Source organism: Taudactylus pleione, unplaced genomic scaffold (assembly GCF_031769625.1).
Source record: "Taudactylus pleione unplaced genomic scaffold, aTauple2 ptg000181l, whole genome shotgun sequence".
NCBI lineage: Eukaryota > Metazoa > Chordata > Amphibia > Anura > Myobatrachidae > Taudactylus > Taudactylus pleione.
In genome coordinates, this window is record NW_028284583.1 from 4,481,183 (window position 1) to 4,501,999 (window position 20,817).

The 20,817-nt window shown below is 46.2% G+C and overlaps 1 protein-coding gene across 5 annotated transcripts in view; it reads left to right on the plus strand.

Moving 5' to 3' along the window:
* SUGCT (succinyl-CoA:glutarate-CoA transferase) overlaps nt 1-20,817 on the plus strand; it is a 1,290,705-nt gene that overhangs the window by 13,218 nt on the left and 1,256,670 nt on the right. For all 5 annotated transcript variants that reach the window (XR_015878901.1, XM_088476062.1, XM_088476065.1 and 2 more), the window contains exon 3: nt 8,031-8,104. Coding sequence is in view for 4 of the 5 variants with exons in the window: in XM_088476062.1 (XP_088332188.1) it covers nt 8,031-8,104 (74 nt within the window). In the remaining variant the exon portion in view is untranslated. The remainder of the gene's footprint in view (nt 1-8,030; nt 8,105-20,817) is intronic.

The window sequence follows — 20,817 nt, forward strand, 5'->3', positions numbered from 1 at the left end:
TAAACTATAAAAGGTTTAACCTGAACTCTAGTTTAGCATTAAATTCAACATTTAATCAGTTATTTTGCTATTTTTAATCACCACTTACTCCAGTTTCCCAACACTTGAATCCATTCCACCGCCTATTTCCAAACTTACCTCAAAATACTGCAGAACGTTTGAAAAAACATTTCAGGTACATTGTGAAAGCAACCCCTATGAGCGTGGTGGTAAAGTGGGGTGTACTGTTACATCTGAGAGGCGTGCAAAAAAACTGACATCCAAATTGAAATGAGCCCCAAAGCAGTTAATAAGATCTACATGTTGATGAAAACACACTGATACTTTTCAGAAAATGCATGTAGCCATAGGGATCATTGTGCCTTATAAACAATGCAGGGAAATTATACTAATGATCCCATTTGAATGTTTACAGTATATCACTGTTTTTTTTTAATATAACCGCTTCATAATGGGGTTAAGGTGCAATCAGGGAGATTGCTAGACCCTTCAGGGAGTCAGGGAGATTACTACTATTTCAAAGAGACTCCCTGATAATGAGGGAGAGTTGGCAAGTCTGTGCAGAGGTAATCAACGTATATCCCTCCAGCTGCTGTGGAACTACACATCCCAGCATGCCTTGCCACAGTGTGGGTGGACATGTTGGGATTTGTAGTTACACAGCAGCTGAAGTGCTGCATGTCAAATACCTCTGACATACTGTATGTACAATCTACTACATGAGTAGGCCACATAGTAAAACATTCAGTTCCCTCAACTATCATCATAACGGCCCTTAAAAATCAAGGTTCTGGGGATACAGTAGATGGCCCAACTTCCTACTCATCATTCTCTAAACATAATACTTATTTATAGATCCTTGCATATTCCTGATTGATAAGTATAATTGCTCAGTTGGTAATTGCTATTTGCTGTTTTTTTTTCCCAATAAAAATAAGTTTATTTACAACATTTCGTTTATATATTTAAGAGAACTATTTAAAAGAAATGGAATAAAAACATTTTGTATCATATTTAAACAAATGTAACGTTAGGTTTTATTTTAACTATACATTTTATTATTTTGCAAGGATAAACAAAATATTGGAGCAGTTTGGTATCGGGGTCATTTCATTGATCATTAACAGATGTACTCTATGCTATATTTTTCAATTTGGGGCTATAGAAAGTCCTTTTAATTGTTGGCCCTTCAATGATGTGCAAAGTTATGAATGAGTTATGATGTCTTAATAACCACACTGATAAGGGAAGGAGCAAGTTGTATGTCATTACGGAAAACGCTCCTTTTATTAGAATATATTCTGAAGGCACATTCCACTAACTGGCATACATGTCTCATTCAGTAAATGTTGATCTTATTGAGGTACAGTAATGTGGTAAATAGAATAGCCTGTGAGTTATAGGCAACCTTGAGATTTTTTCAAAATACCTGCTATATTTAAGCTCCAGTAATTTTAAAGGCAAATCCAGGTGTGTGGCCTTATCACTCTGTCCATGAAATACTCGTTTCTGGACGGCTAACTTGCGAACATACAGAAGCACTCCCTCTTTCAGGACTGTCATAGGAGTGTCATATGTGTGTAACCAGACTTGCGTGTTTGTTTGAAGCATGGGTACGGAAAATAGTCTCCGAGCACCCAGCATGGGGTCAGTGTAAGTGTCGATACTAATAATGATGGTTGCAGCTGTGGACAGAGAAATAGTGGGCAGTTCCTACCACATGCACGAAGATGGACATACACTCATTAGCACAAGGTAGCTTATCTGATGGACGCAATTGTCCGCATTTGCAACCTCTTTGCGTCCAACTCAAAATCCTGGTTTCATAATAAATTTAATACTCCAAATACAAGTTTAATGCATTGCAGAAAGGTACTATGGGAATGTGATTTGTATAAACCCACCACCTGCCCCCCTTTTAGGTATCCCAGAAGAACTAGCAGTTTATGGATGGTGAGCCTCGAGCAGAAAGTTGAGAGGATAAAGGAGGGTTCTGTATGTATAGAATTTAGAAACGCATGTATGATTCCCTTTTTAATTTTAAAGCTCACTTTTCTACTTCAGGGTCCATAGGGTATCCACAGGATACCTTGGGGTATAGGTGTGACGTCAGTCGCTGGGCACCATAGAGTTAAGCTTTTCAGCCTCCCAGGATGCACTAGGGTCCCCCTCCTATACCCCGCCCCCGAGCCAAGGCACCTCAGTTTAGTTTGGTGCCCGGCCGGCGTCGGGTGCACCTGTCGGAGTGGGGGGCTAGAAGAGCCCCTGAAGCTTTCTTCAGTGCAGCTGTGGCTGCACATCTGGATGTACAGCATGGACAGTCAGTCCTGACGTCCATGCTGTCTTCCCTACACCCCCGCCGGTACCAGAACGCCGGTACCGATCCGGGGATGCTGGTGAGCATCTGGGGTCACAGCTAGCGGTGACCCCAGATGTTCCGGACCATGGCCGGATCCAAGGGGGACAAAGGTAAGCAGCGGGGTCCCGCGGTGGGTCCCCGCTGGTCACATGGTCCTAAGTCCCCAGGCAGGGGGCACCCTGGGGACTGGCTGCAGCGTGGAGCCAGGCGACCAACCTGCACTTTCCACTACCCCCTGGGACAGCGGACCGCAGCAGAGCGGTAGCGCTGCGGCATCCCAGGGGTTAAATGCATGCCAGGGGAGCGCGCCTTCCCTGTCTCACAGCCGGCGCCTCCCCCGCTGCACACAGCCCTCTCTGCATGCTGCCGACTGGTCCTGTGGCAGCGCTCCTCCCCCAGGCCAGCCTCCTCTCTGCTCCTCGGCGGCCATCTTCTCCAGAATGCATGGTGAACGCTGCTGGAAGCGCTGGACGGAAGCATCGTGGTCTGGGTCCCCCCGCATACCTCTCCTCCGCTGTGGCTCAGGTCTGTGTATGCAGCGCTGTGTCCTACCAGGCCCTGTGTCTGTGTAGTTGAGTGATCAGCGCTGTTAGTGCAGGAATTGTTATTTCTCTGCATTGTATGTGACTGTGCTAGCGCTGCCTGTAACTTTTCTTCTCTAAACTGTCAGCTTTATTACTGTCCCTGTTCTTCTGCTAAAGCCCTTGCGGTGCGGTGCTGCAGGGTGGTCTCTCGCCTATTTAATACTTAATTGGTGAGAGAGGTCACATACGTGGTGCCATCATGTCTGAAAGTGATTTTCCCCTCCGGCTACAGTGTACCACGTGCAAAGTACCGTTAGCGGAGGGGGAGGGTAGCGCGGAGGGCCTTTGCCGGCAGTGTTTGTCCATGGCGCGGCCTATTACGGTTACAGCACCGGTACAGGAGCCGCCCTGGGCTTGTTTCGCTCAGGCGTTAACAGCTTTAGTGGGCCAGTTAGCTCCGCAGCCCGCGTTTACTCCGATGGGTTTGTCCCAGCAGTCTGTGGTGTCGTCACCCATGCAGGGGTTCCCACGACAATTGGTGGTACCCCACAGTCTCCCTATTTCCCCGCTCCCGGGTTCTCAGGAGCCAGCGTGGGTTAACTCCCTGACGAGTTCTGTACAGCACTTGTCGGATGTGTTGCAAGGGGAGTCTGTGATGCGGCCTCATAAAAGGCCGGTGGCGTCTCTGTCCGCTCCTTATGAGGATGACGAAGGGACGTCTGATGATGGGGAGATTCTGGATCCTTACGATCAGGAACCTCTCCATACTAAGGACGCTGATGCTAAGTCCAAAGTATATATTCCTGGACTTATTCCGGCGGTCCGCACAGCCTTGGTGATTGAGGACGAAGTTCCCCCAGCGGCTAAATCTAAGTATGCCTTTTTCAAAGATGTGAAGGGCGATGCCACAGTCTTTCCTCTTTCGGGTCAGTTGGTGGACCATTTAGAGGAGGCGTGGAAACAACCTGGCAAAAGATACCAGCCGCAGAGACGCCTGGCGGTGGCTTATCCGTTCGCGGATAATTATTTTGCTAAGTGGGAATCCCCTCCACAGGTGGATTCTCACGTGACCCGTCTTGTCCGTAGTGCCACATTGCCGATGCCATCCATGTCCTCCCTTAAGGATGCTACGGACCGCAAGGTAGAAATCTGCCTGAAGTCCGCTTATTCCCTTGCAGGGGGGGCAGCACGGCCGGCTATGGCCATTTGCTGGGTTGCCAGAGCGATGGAGCGCTGGGCGGATTCATTAGAGGCTTCTTTTGAATCCGACTGTCCGGCCGAACAGGCGGAGTTGATTGGCAATCTCCGTGATTCGGCCACCTACATCAACGAGGCGGCTCTAGACATTAGTACTCTGGTGTCTAGAATTTCTTCAGCAGCGGTAGCTGCTCGTCGCACCTTGTGGCTGCGATCCTGGAAGGCGGACGCAGATTCCAAGAAAGGTCTGGAAGCGTTGCCGTTTACCGGAGAAGTTCTCTTCGGTCCGGATCTGGATAAGATTGTGGCCACGCTGGCGGCAGCCAAATCTGCTTGTCTCCCGTCGGCCGCTGCTCCTTCTGGTTCGGGACCATCGTCCTTTCGGTCATCTAGGGCCCAGGGCAGGCCCAAACCACAGTCGTTTCCTCGACAGGCTGGCCCTAAGAAATCGGTCAAGCCCCGGAAGCAGGCATGGAGTACCAGACGTCCGGCCCCCAAGCCAGATGACAAGCCTGCGGCCTGACGGTCCGGGCCTCCCTTTGGGGGATCCCAGGGTGGGAGGCCGCCTGCTACAGTTCGCCCAGTGTTGGTCGACCACTACGACAGACACTTGGGTTCTGGAGGTGGTTTCCCACGGATACGCCCTCTCCTTCCGGCACAGACCCCCGGTTCGCTTCTTCACCACGGGTCTCCCATCAGACCGGAACAAGGCTACGGAGCTGCGGAAGGTATTGCACACTATGCTCCAGGCTGGAGTTATAGTGGCTGTTCCATTCTCCCAGAGGGGCCAGGGTTTCTATTCAAATCTATTTTTGGTACAGAAACCCAATGGGTCATATCGTCCGATTCTCAACCTCAAAGCACTCAACAAGTCTTTGCGGGTCCCGAAGTTTCGGATGGAGACCCTACGGTCCATCATTCTGGCGCTGGAACCTGGGGACTACTTGGTGTCATTGGACATACAGGACGCTTACCTGCATGTCCCTATTCTTTTGCGCCATCAACAGTTCCTCAGGTTTGCAATCCGCAGCGACCACTTCCAGTTTCGGGCGTTACCTTTTGGCCTGGCAACAGCACCACGTGTTTTCACCAAGGTGATGGCGGTCATGGCGGCTTCTCTGCGGCTGCAGGGAGTCCGCATGTTGCCGTATTTGGACGACCTGTTATTGGTGGCAGGATCTCCAGAGCTCCTGTTACGCCACTTGGACCTGACCATTGCACTGCTGCAACGGCACGGCTGGCTAATCAACTGGCAGAAGTCCACTCTAATCCCGTCTCGGAGGATTCTGCATCTTGGAGCCTTATTGGACTCGGGACAGCAAAGGATCTTCGTGACGGAGGACAAGATCTCTGCTTTACAGTCAAGGGTGCGCAGTTGCCTGCACAGCCGCCGGGTGTCCTTACACTCGGCGATGAGGTTACTGGGCTCCATGGTGTCGGTGTTCGACATGGTGGAATACGCCCAGTTTCACTCCAGACCTCTGCAGCACCTGATCCTGTCCAAGTGGAACGGGCTGCCTCAGTCTCTGAAGTCCCAGACGATTGTGCTCACCCAGGAGGTTCGCCTGTCCCTTGCGTGGTGGTTACAGATGACCCACCTCAACAAGGGACGTCCGTTCTGGGTTCCAAATTGGGTCCTGTTGACAACGGACGCCAGTCTTCGGGGCTGGGGAGCAGTTTCGGGTCCACACTTGTTCCAGGGCAGGTAGACGCCGACAGAAGCGGAGCTTCCAATAAATATCTTGGAACTCCGTGCGGTCTTCAATGCTCTCCAGCAGGCACAGCGGTTTCTCCAGGGTCGCCCGGTGCAGGTCCAGTCGGACAACGCTACCACCGTGGCCTACATAAACAGGCAAGGAGGAACTCGCAGTCGGGCGGCTCTCGTAGAGGTCTCTCGGATCCTGGTTTGGGCGGAGCGCAATCTTCCGGCCATATCAGCGGTCTTCATCCCGGGAGTGCTAAATTGGGAGGCGGACTTTCTAAGTCGCCAGGACGTTCATCCAGGGGAATGGTCCCTGCACCCGGACGTTTTTCAACTACTGGTGGACAGGTGGGGTCTTCCAGAAATCGACCTCATGGCGTCCCGGCACAACAACAAGTTGCCGGTGTACGGGTCTCGCACAAGAGACGAAGGGGCGTCTCTGGTGGATGCTCTGTCCGTCCGGTGGACGTTCCGGTTCGCATACCTGTTCCCTCCGGTCTCCCTTCTTCCACGGGTAATCCGGAAATTCAAACAGGAAGGAGGGACGCTCCTGTTGATAGCTCCCGCATGGCCCAGACGGCACTGGTTCTCAGACCTTCAGGGTCTGTCCGTGGACAGTCCTCTGCGGTTGCCGCTACGACCGGACCTTCTGTCTCAGGGTCCTTGCCTTCACCCGGACCTGACTCGGCTGTCTTTGACGGCGTGCCTGTTGAGACGGCCATGCTGAGGTCCCGGGGGTTTTCCAGCTCTGTGGTGCGTACCATGTTACGAGCTTGGAAACCGTCTTCCGCGAGGATATACCATCGCGTGTGGCATACGTTCTTCCAGTGGTGTCGACCGAGAGTTTATGCACCGCGGGAGTTTCGTCTGTCTCGGATTCTCGCCTTCCTGCAAGCGGGACTAGATCATGGGCTTCGCCTTGCTTCTTTGAAGGTACAGGTTTCGGCCCTATCTGTCTGGTTTCACCGTAGGATTGCTACAATCCTGGATGTGCGCACCTTTATGCAGGGTGTTCTCCGCATTCAGCCGCCCTTTATTCCACCTGTGGCACCTTGGGATTTGGCTGTGGTCCTGAGGGCTCTCCAAGGACCGCCGTTTGAACCACTGGGCTCAGTGGATCTTAAATGGCTAACAGCTAAGACTGTTTTCCTTCTGGCCATTGCTTCGGCCAGACGTGTTTCTGAGTTAGGGGCTCTTTCTTGTAGACCCCCTTTCTTGGTTTTTTATGGGAACAGGGCAGTGCTCCGCACTCGGCCCGAGTTTCTTCCCAAAGTTGTTTCCCAGTTTCATGTTAACGAGGAAATAGTTGTTCCGGCCTTTAACTCACCGGGTCTTTCCGTGGGTGAGGCCTCTTTGGATGTTGCGCGGGCCTTAAGGACTTATGTTGACCGCACTTCTTCGTTTAGGAAGTCGGACGCTTTGTTTGTCCTCTATGGCTTCCGTAAAAAGGGTTGGCCTGCTTCAAAGCAAACTTTGGCAGCCTGGATCCGTATGGCTATTTCTGAAGCTTATCTTCATGAAGGCCTACCGGTCCCTCCTTCTCTGAAGGCTCATTCCACTAGGTCTGTGGGTCCTTCGTGGGCAGCTCGACGTGGTGCCTCGGCAGTTCAGATCTGCAAGGCTGCTACGTGGTCCTCTGTCCATATCTTCGTGAGGTATTACAGGTTTGACACCTTCGCCTCTCAGGATGCTTCCTTCGGGCGGCGGATTCTCCTTTCTGCACAGGAGCGTCCCCACCCTTAAAGGATACTGCTTTGGGACATCCCCAAGGTATCCTGTGGATACCCTATGGACCCTGAAGTAGAAAATATGAGATATGGTAAGAACTTACCCTTGTTATCTCTATTTCTACGAAGTCCATAGGGTTCCACAGGACTTCCGCCCTGTCGCACCTGTGCTGCAGATGGGCTTTGCTCTGGTCACCGGTTTTCCGTCTCCCTCTGGTGAGAATGTGATTCTTGTATGTGTCCAGATCTTTTTTCTCTCTCTTCCTTCTCCTCCTCCGGCCTATGGCTTGATAACTAACTGAGGTGCCTTGGCTCGGGGGCGGGGTATAGGAGGGGGACCCTAGTGCATCCTGGGAGGCTGAAAAGCTTAACTCTATGGTGCCCAGCGACTGACGTCACACCTATACCCCAAGGTATCCTGTGGAACCCTATGGACTTCGTAGAAATAGAGATAACAAGGGTAAGTTCTTACCATATCTCATATTTTGCCATGGAGTCTAACTATATATTATGTTTTGTAGGGTACTGGCTGGACCATTTGCTACAATGATTCTTGGGGATCTCGGAGCTGAAATTATAAAAGTAGAAAAACCTGGTAATTGTTATTAATGTTTTTTGTTCAGTATTGTTATGTCACTGAATTTTATACTTGTTTTACAAAGGGCAAGGAAAAGCTGGGCAAATTTGTGGCAAGTAAGTTCAAAATGGCCACACATTGTTGCCTCGGTAGGGCCCTACTGCTCATAAAGATGGACAAGAATGATCAAAAACCTATTAAGAGCCTACCTAGCCAAAAATGTTGTAACTGGTGTCCACCATTGCTCTCTGTGGGACTGATTCAAAGATGGATGCAGTGTTCATGTTGGATACACTGCGCAAGCATCAAAGTCACACAGTGCACACGGTATAATACAGTAGATTAGCTATGGCGATCGCAGTGAGGATTTCTTTGCAAATTGAGTGACAGGTAGTCATTGTTTGGAGGGGGTAACGAGTGGCGGTTAGAAAAACGTTGGCGTGTCGGGACCATTTTCTCGGTGTGCTCTAGTGAGCCTCTGCAAATGTTTTTGCAGCTGCAGACCTCTTTTTCTTAGGAGAGCCGCTCTGTCTGAGGCAGCATAGGCTTACTTAGAAGTTCGATATGCGACCAATGTTTCCGATTTTGTATGTAACTGGCGGAAGTGAGATGCCAGATGTAGGCGTCTCAAGCCTGATTCAGTGCAGATTGCAATTGCAACCGCGCACGCAGATCGGTTGATTGTTGACTACTGCATATGCACATCATTGCGCATGCACCGCGATCTCACTGCGATTACACACGCAGACAGGAATTCATCACATAGTGAGTGACAGGCTGTGAACGTTTGGGGGTGGTGACGGGGAGTTGTTGGAGAAACACAGGTGTGTCTGTCCATTTGAACGCAATTGCATGGGCGTGCATAAATTAGCCACTGAGATTGCCTATGCAGCTTGTGGGCTCACTGCGGGCAACGAGACTTGCAATTTCTACGATGGGTTAGAGCTGCTGTAATTGTGCATTAGGGGCCGATGTGCTTCGATGTTACTGATGTATACGCAGGACTGCAGTATTGGACGTCTCTATGCTGGCTGAGCTGTGGCAGACATTGGCATATTTTCGTTGCAGATGCATTGTGTGTGATTACGCAACTGCGATTGCAGTTGCGATCCGTGCTGAATCAGGCCCTCAGTGCGCCAGACATCCACAATGTCATAAGCATATTTTTGTGAGTCCGCTGCATACGGATTCGCCGTCGCGAATTGTGTCCATCTCTGAATCAGGCCCTCTGTTCTTTGCCGAGTACAAGCTGTGAAATTTTCAATTCATACACATTCCACCCTGCTGCTTTCATTAGAAGAGTGCAGAGTTTCACATCAGTCTAGATGCAACTGTTTTATTGCATATCTACGCACTGAAGGCCTGATTCAAAGTTAGGAGCAAATAAAAAAGAAAAAAATCAAGCAAAATATGAGCAATTTGTACATGAAACAAGCCATGTTGTAATGCAATGAGTGCAAATGCATTTATCTTTTTGGATGCAGGGGAAAATCTGGCTACTTATTCATGTAGTGAACATGCACCTTTGTTTTTACAATGTAATTTAGAGTTAAGCTAAAGGCCCCCATAAACCTAACGACTATCTGTTCCTGCGATCGGATCGGAAACACCATCGATGTTCCGCCGTCCGTCGGAAGATCAGTGAAATTCTCCATGTTAAATTTCACCGATTTGCAAATCACAATCATATTTTGATCGTGATCGGAAAATCAGTGAAAACCAACATTTTGTATTTCAGTAATCCTCCAACCCGGTATCTGAGGATCGTAGCATGACAACAGTCTGACGCTAGTGTATGGGGGCCATAAGTCACTCACATTTTCAGCTATAAATTCCTTTGCACATTTTAAATCTACCCCACCTTCAGGGCAATATGGTTTTGACAAGTTGCAAATAGTACTTTTGTTTGATTTGCTACTAACGTCTGAAACAGGCCCGGAAATACATTGGCAAAAGTATGGGAGTATAATGTCACAAAACATAATTTCTCTGAAGCAAACTCTGAAAACGTTGTTTTCGGAGTTTGCTGAATATCATGTGGTCCATTTGGGCCCCCGATGATGAATAGCCCGGTGATCTAAATATGCACCAAAATAGCGTTTCCGCATGGTTACCGGGCCATTTATCGTTTGATGAATAGGCCCCTTAGTGTTTTAATCACAGAACAAATGTGTGTATGATATATATATATATATATATATATATATATATAGTTGAAACAAAACAAACTGTTTTACACTGTTATATACTGTATTGTGTTATGCGAAGGCAGTCATCTTACTGCCAAACATGCAACAGTATGTACCAAATACTGTAAACTAATATTCAGTACAGTAAATACCATTCTATATAAACAAACATTATTTAAACAAACATTTGATAAATGACCAGAACAATGTCAGTGATGCATATTCATTGTTTCAAAATAAACTAAAGTAACATGATATACATACTGTAGAATGAATCTAATTTAATCCAGGGCATTGGGTATAATATCCTGGTGGTAAGAACCCAGATGCTTGTTGGTGAGTATTCTAACCCTAACCCTCCCCCTAACCTACCTCCCGCAGCCTAAGCCTAACCGTCCCCTTTGGCAGCATAACCTTAACCCTCCCCTCCCATAGCCTAACCCTTACCCTCCCTCTAGTGCGTAACCCTAACTCTAATACTCATCATTGGGGTTCCGGAGCCGGTATTGTGATGACCGTTGGGATTGTGGAGCCTGTATTGTGTCCATCGGGATTCTGACCACCGGGATCCTGACTACATCCCTATGCAGGTGCTTCAATACATGACGGCATATTACAGTAATGGCATGTAGTAATATTTGATATCATAATAAAATGGCTGTAAGTACTTATGTGTTGACCAGATTAATGGTTTGCTTAGGTCAAAAAAGGACTGGTCTTTCTTTAGTGTGGGATATGATATGCAACCCATGCCTGTCAATGTTTTATACCATAATTGTCTTTTTGTGCTGTAACTTTGGTTAATTATATACAGTAGGTACACAGGAGGGTTACATTTAAGTTTGTTTGTCAAAACTCATAAAAAGAAAGCTTTGCAAATACAGGAAACATTGCTCAGACACTTCATCTAATGTTAGGGCTAGTAAATTATATATTTGTAGATCTGTGCCATCTGTCCTCAGAGATAATAATACAATATGGCAGACTATGGCCAGGGTTGTATTCATCATAGTACTTGCTCTTGGGTCAGCACTTTGGACCTCATTCAGAGTAGGTTGAAGCGGTCGCACGGTCCTACGCCACCGATGTTCGCTATACTGCGCATGCGTAAAGTTCGCAATGCGCGTGCGCAAACTAGCCGCTACGATCAGAAATTTCTCTCTCCTTGAACACAGCCAGGTCGGTAGTTTGAGTGACAGATGGAGGCGTTTGTGGGTGGTAACAGGGGAAGGTGCTTGAAAACGGGGGAGTGGAGATCCGAACGCAGGTGTGCCTCCTTATGCGAACGGCGTTTTATGGGAGTGCATACGGTTTATGGGAGTGCATAATTAACAAAGTAGCGTCATGGCACATGTGACATGGGAGGTTTTTACACTGACATGATCGTAGAGCTTAAGATAGGGTATGGTCAACCGTAAGCTCTACGACCAGTTCCGATGGTTCCCGATGGTCTCGATTAATACTTATATGCCCGGAGATGATGTGTCACGCGTACGAGAAGGGGGCGTATTTTTTTGTCTTCCGACCGCTTCCTCCCCTTGGTCGGTCAGCTACCGATCCGAACTTAGGGACGCAACTTGCGAGTGCATTATTTGAATATCTGGCCCCTTTTCCCGTGCGGCCACTTCGACCGACTCTGAATGAGGTCCTTTGTGCCCTTAATGGACTCTGGCAGGTCACATTACACACTTTATCATTTAAAGAATGATACATACCCATTTTTTGCCAAACAAGATAAGGGTTTTATTGCTGCATGTAATTTAGGCCAGCTTCCATAAAAATAGGCTGGGGTTATACATTACTCTAATTGAGGATGTCGTAATGCACCATTTCAGATTATCAAAAAAAAGGTCTTTAAAAAAAGAACAAGTTATAAAGTGTAACTAGTACCTGATGCATTTTAATAATGTATTTAACTATACATAGTATTAGAAAAAAATGATTATAATTAATAATGGAACAATACAAATGATACAGTAATAAGTAAAATTTGTAGATGTGCTGGTCATATAGGTGCAAGGGTAAAATTGTCACTATCTTCTCATCTGGGCCCGAAAACCTCTTTGTGGTTACACACAATGTTTCATCTCCACTGAAATAGATGTATATGACTTAAACTACGGTCATCTCACTTCCCTTACACATCCCTGTTGCTCTGGTGTCAGCTATATATATTTAAGGGTGTTGATAAAAACTGAGTGCCTGGAACTGCAGTGACCTCCTCATGAGCAACTGTCACAAGTCGCGGTCACGACTTGTCTCCTTCAAGCAGATTACTCAGTCAGGACAGGGTTACTCCGGTTTCTTCTGTTGCTAGGTGATCGGCACGCCTCAGGAAGTGATGTATCATCCTCAGTGCAGCATGATTGGTCAGTCCTCCTATTTGTATTGTCGAAGTTCTTTATTAATTCAGGCTAATAAACCTGTAGTCTTGTGCTGTGAGTTCAGATAGCCACATTACAATTTGTTATCTGCAGTTTACCGCGGGAGACCATACACAGACATACAGTATGTATGTTTGAAGTATATGTGAACTTTATTGTATTCAAGGTGTGGTATTTATAGGTTATTGTAACATAGGTGCTATGGAACTCTAAAATCTGCCTACTACACACTCATTTCTGGCTAATATCTTAACCAATCATCTTATAGTGTATTTCCCAATTATAACATATAAAACAAACTAATAATTGATACATTCCAATAAACACATGTCAGAAGTTACATACTCCCAGAAACTCATTAACTTAAGAGCTTGCATATTCTCAGAAACTTTAGATAACAATATAGCTGTGTGCTTGTCCTTGACTCTCCCAAGAGAATTTCAGCATTTGAAATAACTCCTATGTCTGTTCCACACAAGAATATTTGAAAACGGAAACCTCTTAACAAAATGGTGTCTTGAACAAAATGGTGTCATATCCTGACTTCAACAGTACACACTGGACTTTTGCCACCTCACAGACTATAACGTTCCTGTGGGTTCACTTGGCTCAGCGGCACTAGCAGTATCCTGTTGACTCTGCTGGAAGGATCTCCGGTTCTATCTCCCAGCTGCCTCTGGCTCCTGTGGCCTCTCCTATGGCTCCCTAGCTGCACCATCAACTCCCGTACTGTGCTCTGGCTTCCTAATACCACATGTGGCTTCCTAGCTGCAGCGGCAGTAACGGCCCTCCAAGCCGAATCAGCATTCTCGGCAGGTCAGTGGACGCTAACTTGTACACAATCTTGTACTCAAACTTGCTCAACTTGTACACAAACTTGCTCAACTTGTAAAAAAAACTTGTACACAAACCGGTGTTGTCCATCAGGACTTTGGATGCTAAGTTGTACAAACCTGTACACAAACTTGTACTCCAATCTATGTAAATTCCATCAGAACTGTGGATGCTACTTTGTACAGTAACCTGTACACAAACATGCACTACTTGTACACAAACTTGCACTCAAATTTATGTACTGTCTGTCAGAACTTTGGACGCTAATATTGTACACTAACTTGTACACAAACCAGTACTCAAATCTGTGTACTAAATATCAGGACATTATATCTGGTTCACTGCTCAAGCCACAACATTGGCTTTCAAAGCCAAATCAATTGTTAAACTCTTCAGCATCAGAATCCCTAATGAAGGGAGATGTCTCCTGTGATTGGTCCCTCAGGCTGAGGTCAGGTAGCGAGACTACCAACAGGTGAGTAGCTGTACGTAGCAGCCAGAGTCCAGGAAGCTAGGATAGCGACTGAGAGCCAATCATGCATAGAACCGCAGCGGCACATGTAACAGTTAGTTGGTAAACTTGTAATTGAAATGAGGTGATTTTGAGAACATAAATCATAGAAACAATCTTAGGTTTATTGGTATCCTGGCACATGTTAAGGGTTCCCAAGTTACTTGATACCTTAGTGTTTCTTTACCCTTATCATTAACTATCCAGAAGCAAACTGTTCCTCAAATTGAGGGGGCACATAGACTGAGTACTGAGCGAGAGGAAGACAGCCCTTGTCCATGTCCTGTTTATAGCCAAGTTCATAAATTATAGGGTCAAGTATCATATCCATGCTGCCTACTGGAAACCTCAAAAATTAATGGTGGATGGGAACCCGGATCTTTCAGGCATTTTTAGCTATTGTTAAACACTTGGTTTAACAAAATGCCCACTTTGCCCTATTGTATCTTGCTAAACTTCAGGTTACAGAGAATGGAACTTCAATACTTTTTGATGACAGAAAAATATGTTTTTCCCTATTTGCCCTGATAGTTACCTACTTCTGTCTCGCATCGCTGAACAACATAGCTGTGTACTTGTTCTATCCTTTTCATTATATTATGGCTATGACCAGTGTCTGTTTGGGGTAAGAATAGCCCATTGGTGGAGTACAGTAGTACAGGCCCATGCTTAAGGGGTGTGGCCAGCCACCACAAAGGCTTGGCCAGCCATTAGAGAGGACATAGCTTGCAGACAACATGATCTGGGTGTCTCTCTCTCTCTCTCTTTCTTTGATTGATATATATATATATATATACACATATATAGAAAGTCCCTGGTTTAGTGGTCTGTCTGTTTGCTCGGGCTAATCTCTTGAACCACTGGATGGCTTTTGATGTGGTTTCACTTTCAATATCGCATTGGTAGAGGAAGGTTTAGGTATATGAATCATTCATATGTGACCAAAGGGAACCAAGCAGTGATGATTTTAGGGAAGCAAGTCACAGAAAAAAAAATCTTGCACCCAGCTGCTGTTTAGGAGCTGTCTAGGGTGTGAAAAAGCAAGAGAGCATCTAAAACTGAGGCTTGGAATGAAGCAAATTACAGAAAAAAATGTTCTGGCTGTGTGTGTAAGTGACTGACAGGTGCTGCTGCAGCAGGGCTGAGGGCTGTGCTGCGATTAGCTCTCTTGAGACAGTGAGAGCCAATCAGAGATAGTAATGTGCCCTGTTGCTTAGCAACAACCTAAAGAGGGGAGGGAGTCAGGGACTGAGCAGGGTCACATCTGAGGCAGACAGAGAGTGAGAGAGAGCCTCCAACGATCCCATGAAGATGCGCTGATTCAGACACAGTAGCCAGAAAGGAGCCAGGGAGGCATAGCTAGCAGAAATTAAAATAAACAACCATCAGAACACAACTGAAAGATTGCCATTGTTGATTCACATTTGATGGTGGCAAATATCGGACTGCCACCATCCAATGGTAAAAACACTACAAAAGGAAAAAAAACATAGATGATTAGTATTGGATTCCGAGTTCCATCCCTACTCTGAATCTGCAGGCCATTTCCGGCCACCACTCCTCCACCGTGGAGTGCTCCCTGTCCAGCGTGATGTTCCTGCTCAGCCACACACCCTCAGTGAACAGGAGGCACCTCCCATGGAAGTCAGCGCTGTTCTTGGACAGGGGCACCACGGCAAGGAAGCTCATCAGGAAGCCCAGGAAATACAGGCTACATTGTGGAAAGAGGACATTGCTCATCGCCATATTCAGCATCTGGGGAGGGGTGCACATGGAGGCTGTGGAAATATGCACAGGTCCCCAACCCCGGAGACATGCTGCTGATAATGCGTACGGTAGCTGCAATACAACTTTCTCATCCATGATCCTCCTGAACATCCCAGTAACCGGGCTCCAGGCAGCTGCATTGCATCAGCAGTCAGGGTTTTGGTGACACTGGTGAAATACAGGGGGAAGGAGTGAGAAGCAGGAGGTTGGGGTGAAATGCAGGGGATTGTGGTGACATGGCATAGGTTGTTATGAGTTTCAGGTAACTGTGGCGAGATGAAATTTCTCCCGTGCGAAGCCATGGGGGATTGCTAGTACTAATATAAAGTAAATACTGGTAGTTCATGAAGTATAATCTACCAGATAATGCACTGTAGTGAATACACCCTAGTCCTGTGAATGCACTATAATATAATATATGCAGAGCCGTAACTAGACATTTTGGTGCCCTGTGCCAGAAAGTGATTTGGTGCCCCCCCCGCCCCCATCATAAACAGGGACAGTGCACGCCACAGACGCGTTGGTCAAAAACGTTATGGTCTCAGAGGGAAAGGGCGTGTCCACACTATAGTACCCCCAATTCACACTACGGCACACAGTAGTGCCCCTTATTTACATTACATACCTGTACTAGGGTCTCTTATACATATTACGCTAAAATATGCCACACAGTAGTAATGCCCCTTACACATTATGGGCTTGATTCAGAGCTGAATGCTCTGACCAGAGCGCTCGCTCTGAATCAGGGCCCTCCTCCATGAAAATGGAGCGGCCTCCTGGCCGCTCGTATATCTGTGGGTGACCACCCACAGCATATGCGAGCGGCCAAAAAGATGGTCGCGATGGTCTTGACCATCGCGACCATTGGACTTGCGACGGAGACCCTGCGGTAGGGTCTCCCTGCCACAAGCCCTGGAGTGATTTTGGCTCCCACTGACATCACTAGTGATGTCAGTGGGGCCTGCTTCAGACGGTAGGCGTTCCCATGGAAATGCCTCCGTCTGGCAGGCACGCCCCCGGCACGCCCATCAACATCGACAGCACGCCCCCTTTGGTGCGAGACCCAGAGCGATGGAAAGCCCGTCGCTCCCCGGGTCTCGCGCATGCGCACGACGGAGCTCCCTCCATCATGCGCATGCGCAGTGGGGAACATCGACCCGCTTTCGCGAGCGTACTGCTGCTCGCGAGTGGGTCTGAATGACCCCCTATGCCCACAGTACAAATTCCCTCATTACACATTACACCACACAGTACACATTCCCCCTCTCCCCATTACACATTATGCCACACAGTACAACTTCCCCCCTCCCTATTACACATTATGCCACATAGTACAACTCCCCCCTTACACATTATGCCACACAGTACAACCCCCTCCCCCCATTACACATTATGCCACACAGTACAACCCCCCTCCCCATTACACATTGTGCCACAGAAGTACAACTCCCTACCTCATTACACATGCCACACAGTACAACCCCCCTCCCCCCATTACACATTATGCCACACAGTACAACCGCCCTCCCTCCATTACACATTATACCACACAGTACAACCACCCTCTCCCCCATTACACATTATGCCACACAGTACAACTCCTACCACATTACATATAATGCCACACAGTACAACCCCCCCTCCCTCATTACACATTGTGCCACACAGTACAACTCCACCCCCCCCTCTCCCTTTCACATTATGTCAACAGTACAAAGTGTTATAATGGTATTAAACCTCTGGTACAATCCTTCCTATACCTTCTAAAACCTTCCTATACCTTCTAAAATTGACGCTATTTGCGTACGCAATCATACAGTAAAATAAAAGCCTTCAGACCTTAAAAATGTGTTTCCAAAGCACAAAGTATATTATTCAACTAAAAACAGTAGGTTACACGCTGTGATCTAAAGACAATTTAGCACAAAGAAATTGTACAGAACCAAGGTACAGTTATACATACGCATGTGCACTGGGACCAGTTACCGGCATCCATATGAAACCTCCATCAACAGCATCAGCATGAAGACTCCAGATTGGAGTCTGTAAGCACATTTATACCCTTACAGGGATAAGCAATACAATAGAAAAGTTTGGCATGGTTTCATTGGTTCCCAGTGCGGGTGCATCTGTTACAGGATATTTAACAGGTTGATTCAAATGGACACAGGTCAGCCTACGACAGCCTATTATCTCCTCTATTCCCCCTGCATACAACTGCTAACATTACAAAGTACATTTCGGTGTTTTAACTCTCTACAATCCATAAGTTGAGAATGCATGTTGCGATCTTCTCACCGATGACACCGGAAAGCTGTTGAAACAGAGTAGATTAGTACGCTACCAAACATGGTTGGCTTATCATGTGCTAAACCTTAGATATCAAATAATCTTTATTTCACAACATTAATAATCACTTGAGTAAACCTTGAATATTACACTTTAATATTAGGGAACCTTTCATGTAATTTGTGTAAGTGTAAGAGAATATTGCATAAAATACTAATATGCGTGGTGTGTTTATTTGTAGAGTGAAACAGCGCAACTGTGCGTAATGTGCGGTGTTTATGCATGCGAGTCTAATTATTATGGATTTAATATATATATATATATATATATTTATATATCATCCCTTACTATCATTTTTAAACTGCAATGCAATGTGTTATTAGTAATGAGTTTCACACCCAAATAGGGTGGAGCCCCCCAGCTGTTTGCTGGTGCCAAACTGTCTGAGAGTGAAACTAAAGGTTTTCTTCTGCCTATGTACAAATTCAATTGTGCAGATCATTGTCTGGGTTATATTTCAATTACCATAGCTATACCTGCCTACATGTGAGGTTTCTTAATTTACATGCAAAATTACCCACAGTTCCTGGTGTATTGTTTTTTCTAATTACTTTTCTCAGGAAGCTGTTTTTCTAGTTACTAACTGATACTGTGTTTGTTTTGGTCTTTTTCTATGCAAGGTTATCCCCAGAATGGGCTTGTCATGGCTTCTAAAAGGATTACCAAAAACATTGCCATCTGTACTTAGCTCGTGAGTTGTAACTTAAAATGGCGCTGGGAGATCAGTCGCAAAATGGCGTTTTGCAAATTCCGATTGTAAACAGAGTCTGTCTCAGTCAATCATCCGGCTTCGACAGTCCACCCTTTGATAGCCAACAGCATGCTATCATACTCTGTTCTGAATCTGTTTAGTCATGCATGAGAATATACCGTTTAATGTTATATATGGTAACGATATTGAAATTGAACCTCTATATACCCCTGCCTGTACCTTCTAAAATCCTACCTATAAACCTCTAAGGATGACGCTAATTTGCGTATGCAGTCATACAGTAAATAAAAGACTCCTGACTTGGAGCGTGTGGTTCTGAAGCACAAAGTATTATTCAAGTAAAAAGTACAGTCAGTTACACGCTATTGATTCAGACACAATTAGACGCAAAGGAATTATACAGACCCCAAGTACAGTATACATACGTAGCGCTTCCGGACCAAATGATAGGCATCAGCAAGAAACCCTGTCGTCATTCAGCATTCAGCAAGAAGACTAAAACCCAGTGTTTGAGCACACATATTTATACCCCCCCAGAATAGACCGGACAATAGAGAAGTTTGTTGCTGATGTCATTGGTTCCCAGGGAGGAAGCATCTGTTACAGCGAATTTAACAGGCTGGATTAAATAGACTCACCCAGCCTCTAACAACTGGGGGGTCTCTTCCTTCCCGTCCCCATGCAAAATCCTAACAGTTATACATTTTGTTGCTTGAAGTCTCTGCGGTCCATAAGTTGAGAATGCATGATGCGATCTCCACACAGATAGTACCGGAATTCTGTTGAAAGAGTACGCATCAGTACGAAACCAAACACGGCTTTCTTAGCATGTATAAAACCCTAGTTATCACATATCTTTATTTCACAGCATTTATACTAACTGAACCAACTTAAATCTTATACTTTAAAGCTTATTAAACCTTATGTGTGAATATGTAATGTGTGAGTATGCGGAGTTTGATATAAGGACGCTAGTTAACTTGGGGCAGATGCGTGCGCATAAAGCTAATAAAAAAGCGATTTCATACAAAGTCTTATGCATTCTCTAATATGCGACTAGTTAACAGCGCAATTGTGCGTATTAATGTGTGTATGAGAAATGGTGAAAGATGCAATCGCATGTTGCTAATAGTATTATCGCCACATGTACTACAGTGTAAGTTTATCTAAAATGGCGCTTAGGCGGCCATTCGCAAAATGGCGTCTTGCGATCTCATTTTCTAAAATGGCGTCTTCCGGCCAGTCGCAAGATGGCGTCGCTGCGATACAATTTTAAACTGGTCTTGTCTCAGTCAATTATCCAGCTTCGACAATGGTATGACACGGTTTGGTCATTTGAACCATTTAGACAATGCGACCCCTGGAGGGTAAAACAACCCTTATACGCCATGTGCGGATCTTCAAGGGACCATTGGCAGGATGTGGGAACTCATCTCACCTATAAAGGAAGTTTGGAAAGGGGGGGATTGGGACTGCGTTATCTAAGATGACTTAAAATAACATAAACGATATATATATTTATGCACAACCACACAAATTCAGGTTACATTGTCGTACAGTACACTCTAACTCGGGATTGTAATGCAGTTCTTCCTTTACCTCAGTATTCATATTGTCACTACTGACCACCATCATAATTTCGTTCTTGCGGTTTACCTTATTTTTACATTTTCCACACTTCAACACAGTAGGAACACACTTGACACATATGCCAATTACTATGATGACAACCAGTATAAGGATCAGGACTTTACCCACTGTAGTAACCAATTTCTGGACCCACTCTCCTAGACCGGAGAACCATTTCCCTGGGTTCAACCATGCGAATCATACCTCTACCTGTTCCTCAACTTCATTCAATGAAGCATTATGGTTCTTCCGGAATTCCCATTTTAACTGCAGAATTTCATCCATCTTCCGGTCTATCACCTCCTTGGGGTCACTGGTGTTATTAGTAATATATGTGCAGCACTTTACTCCAAACT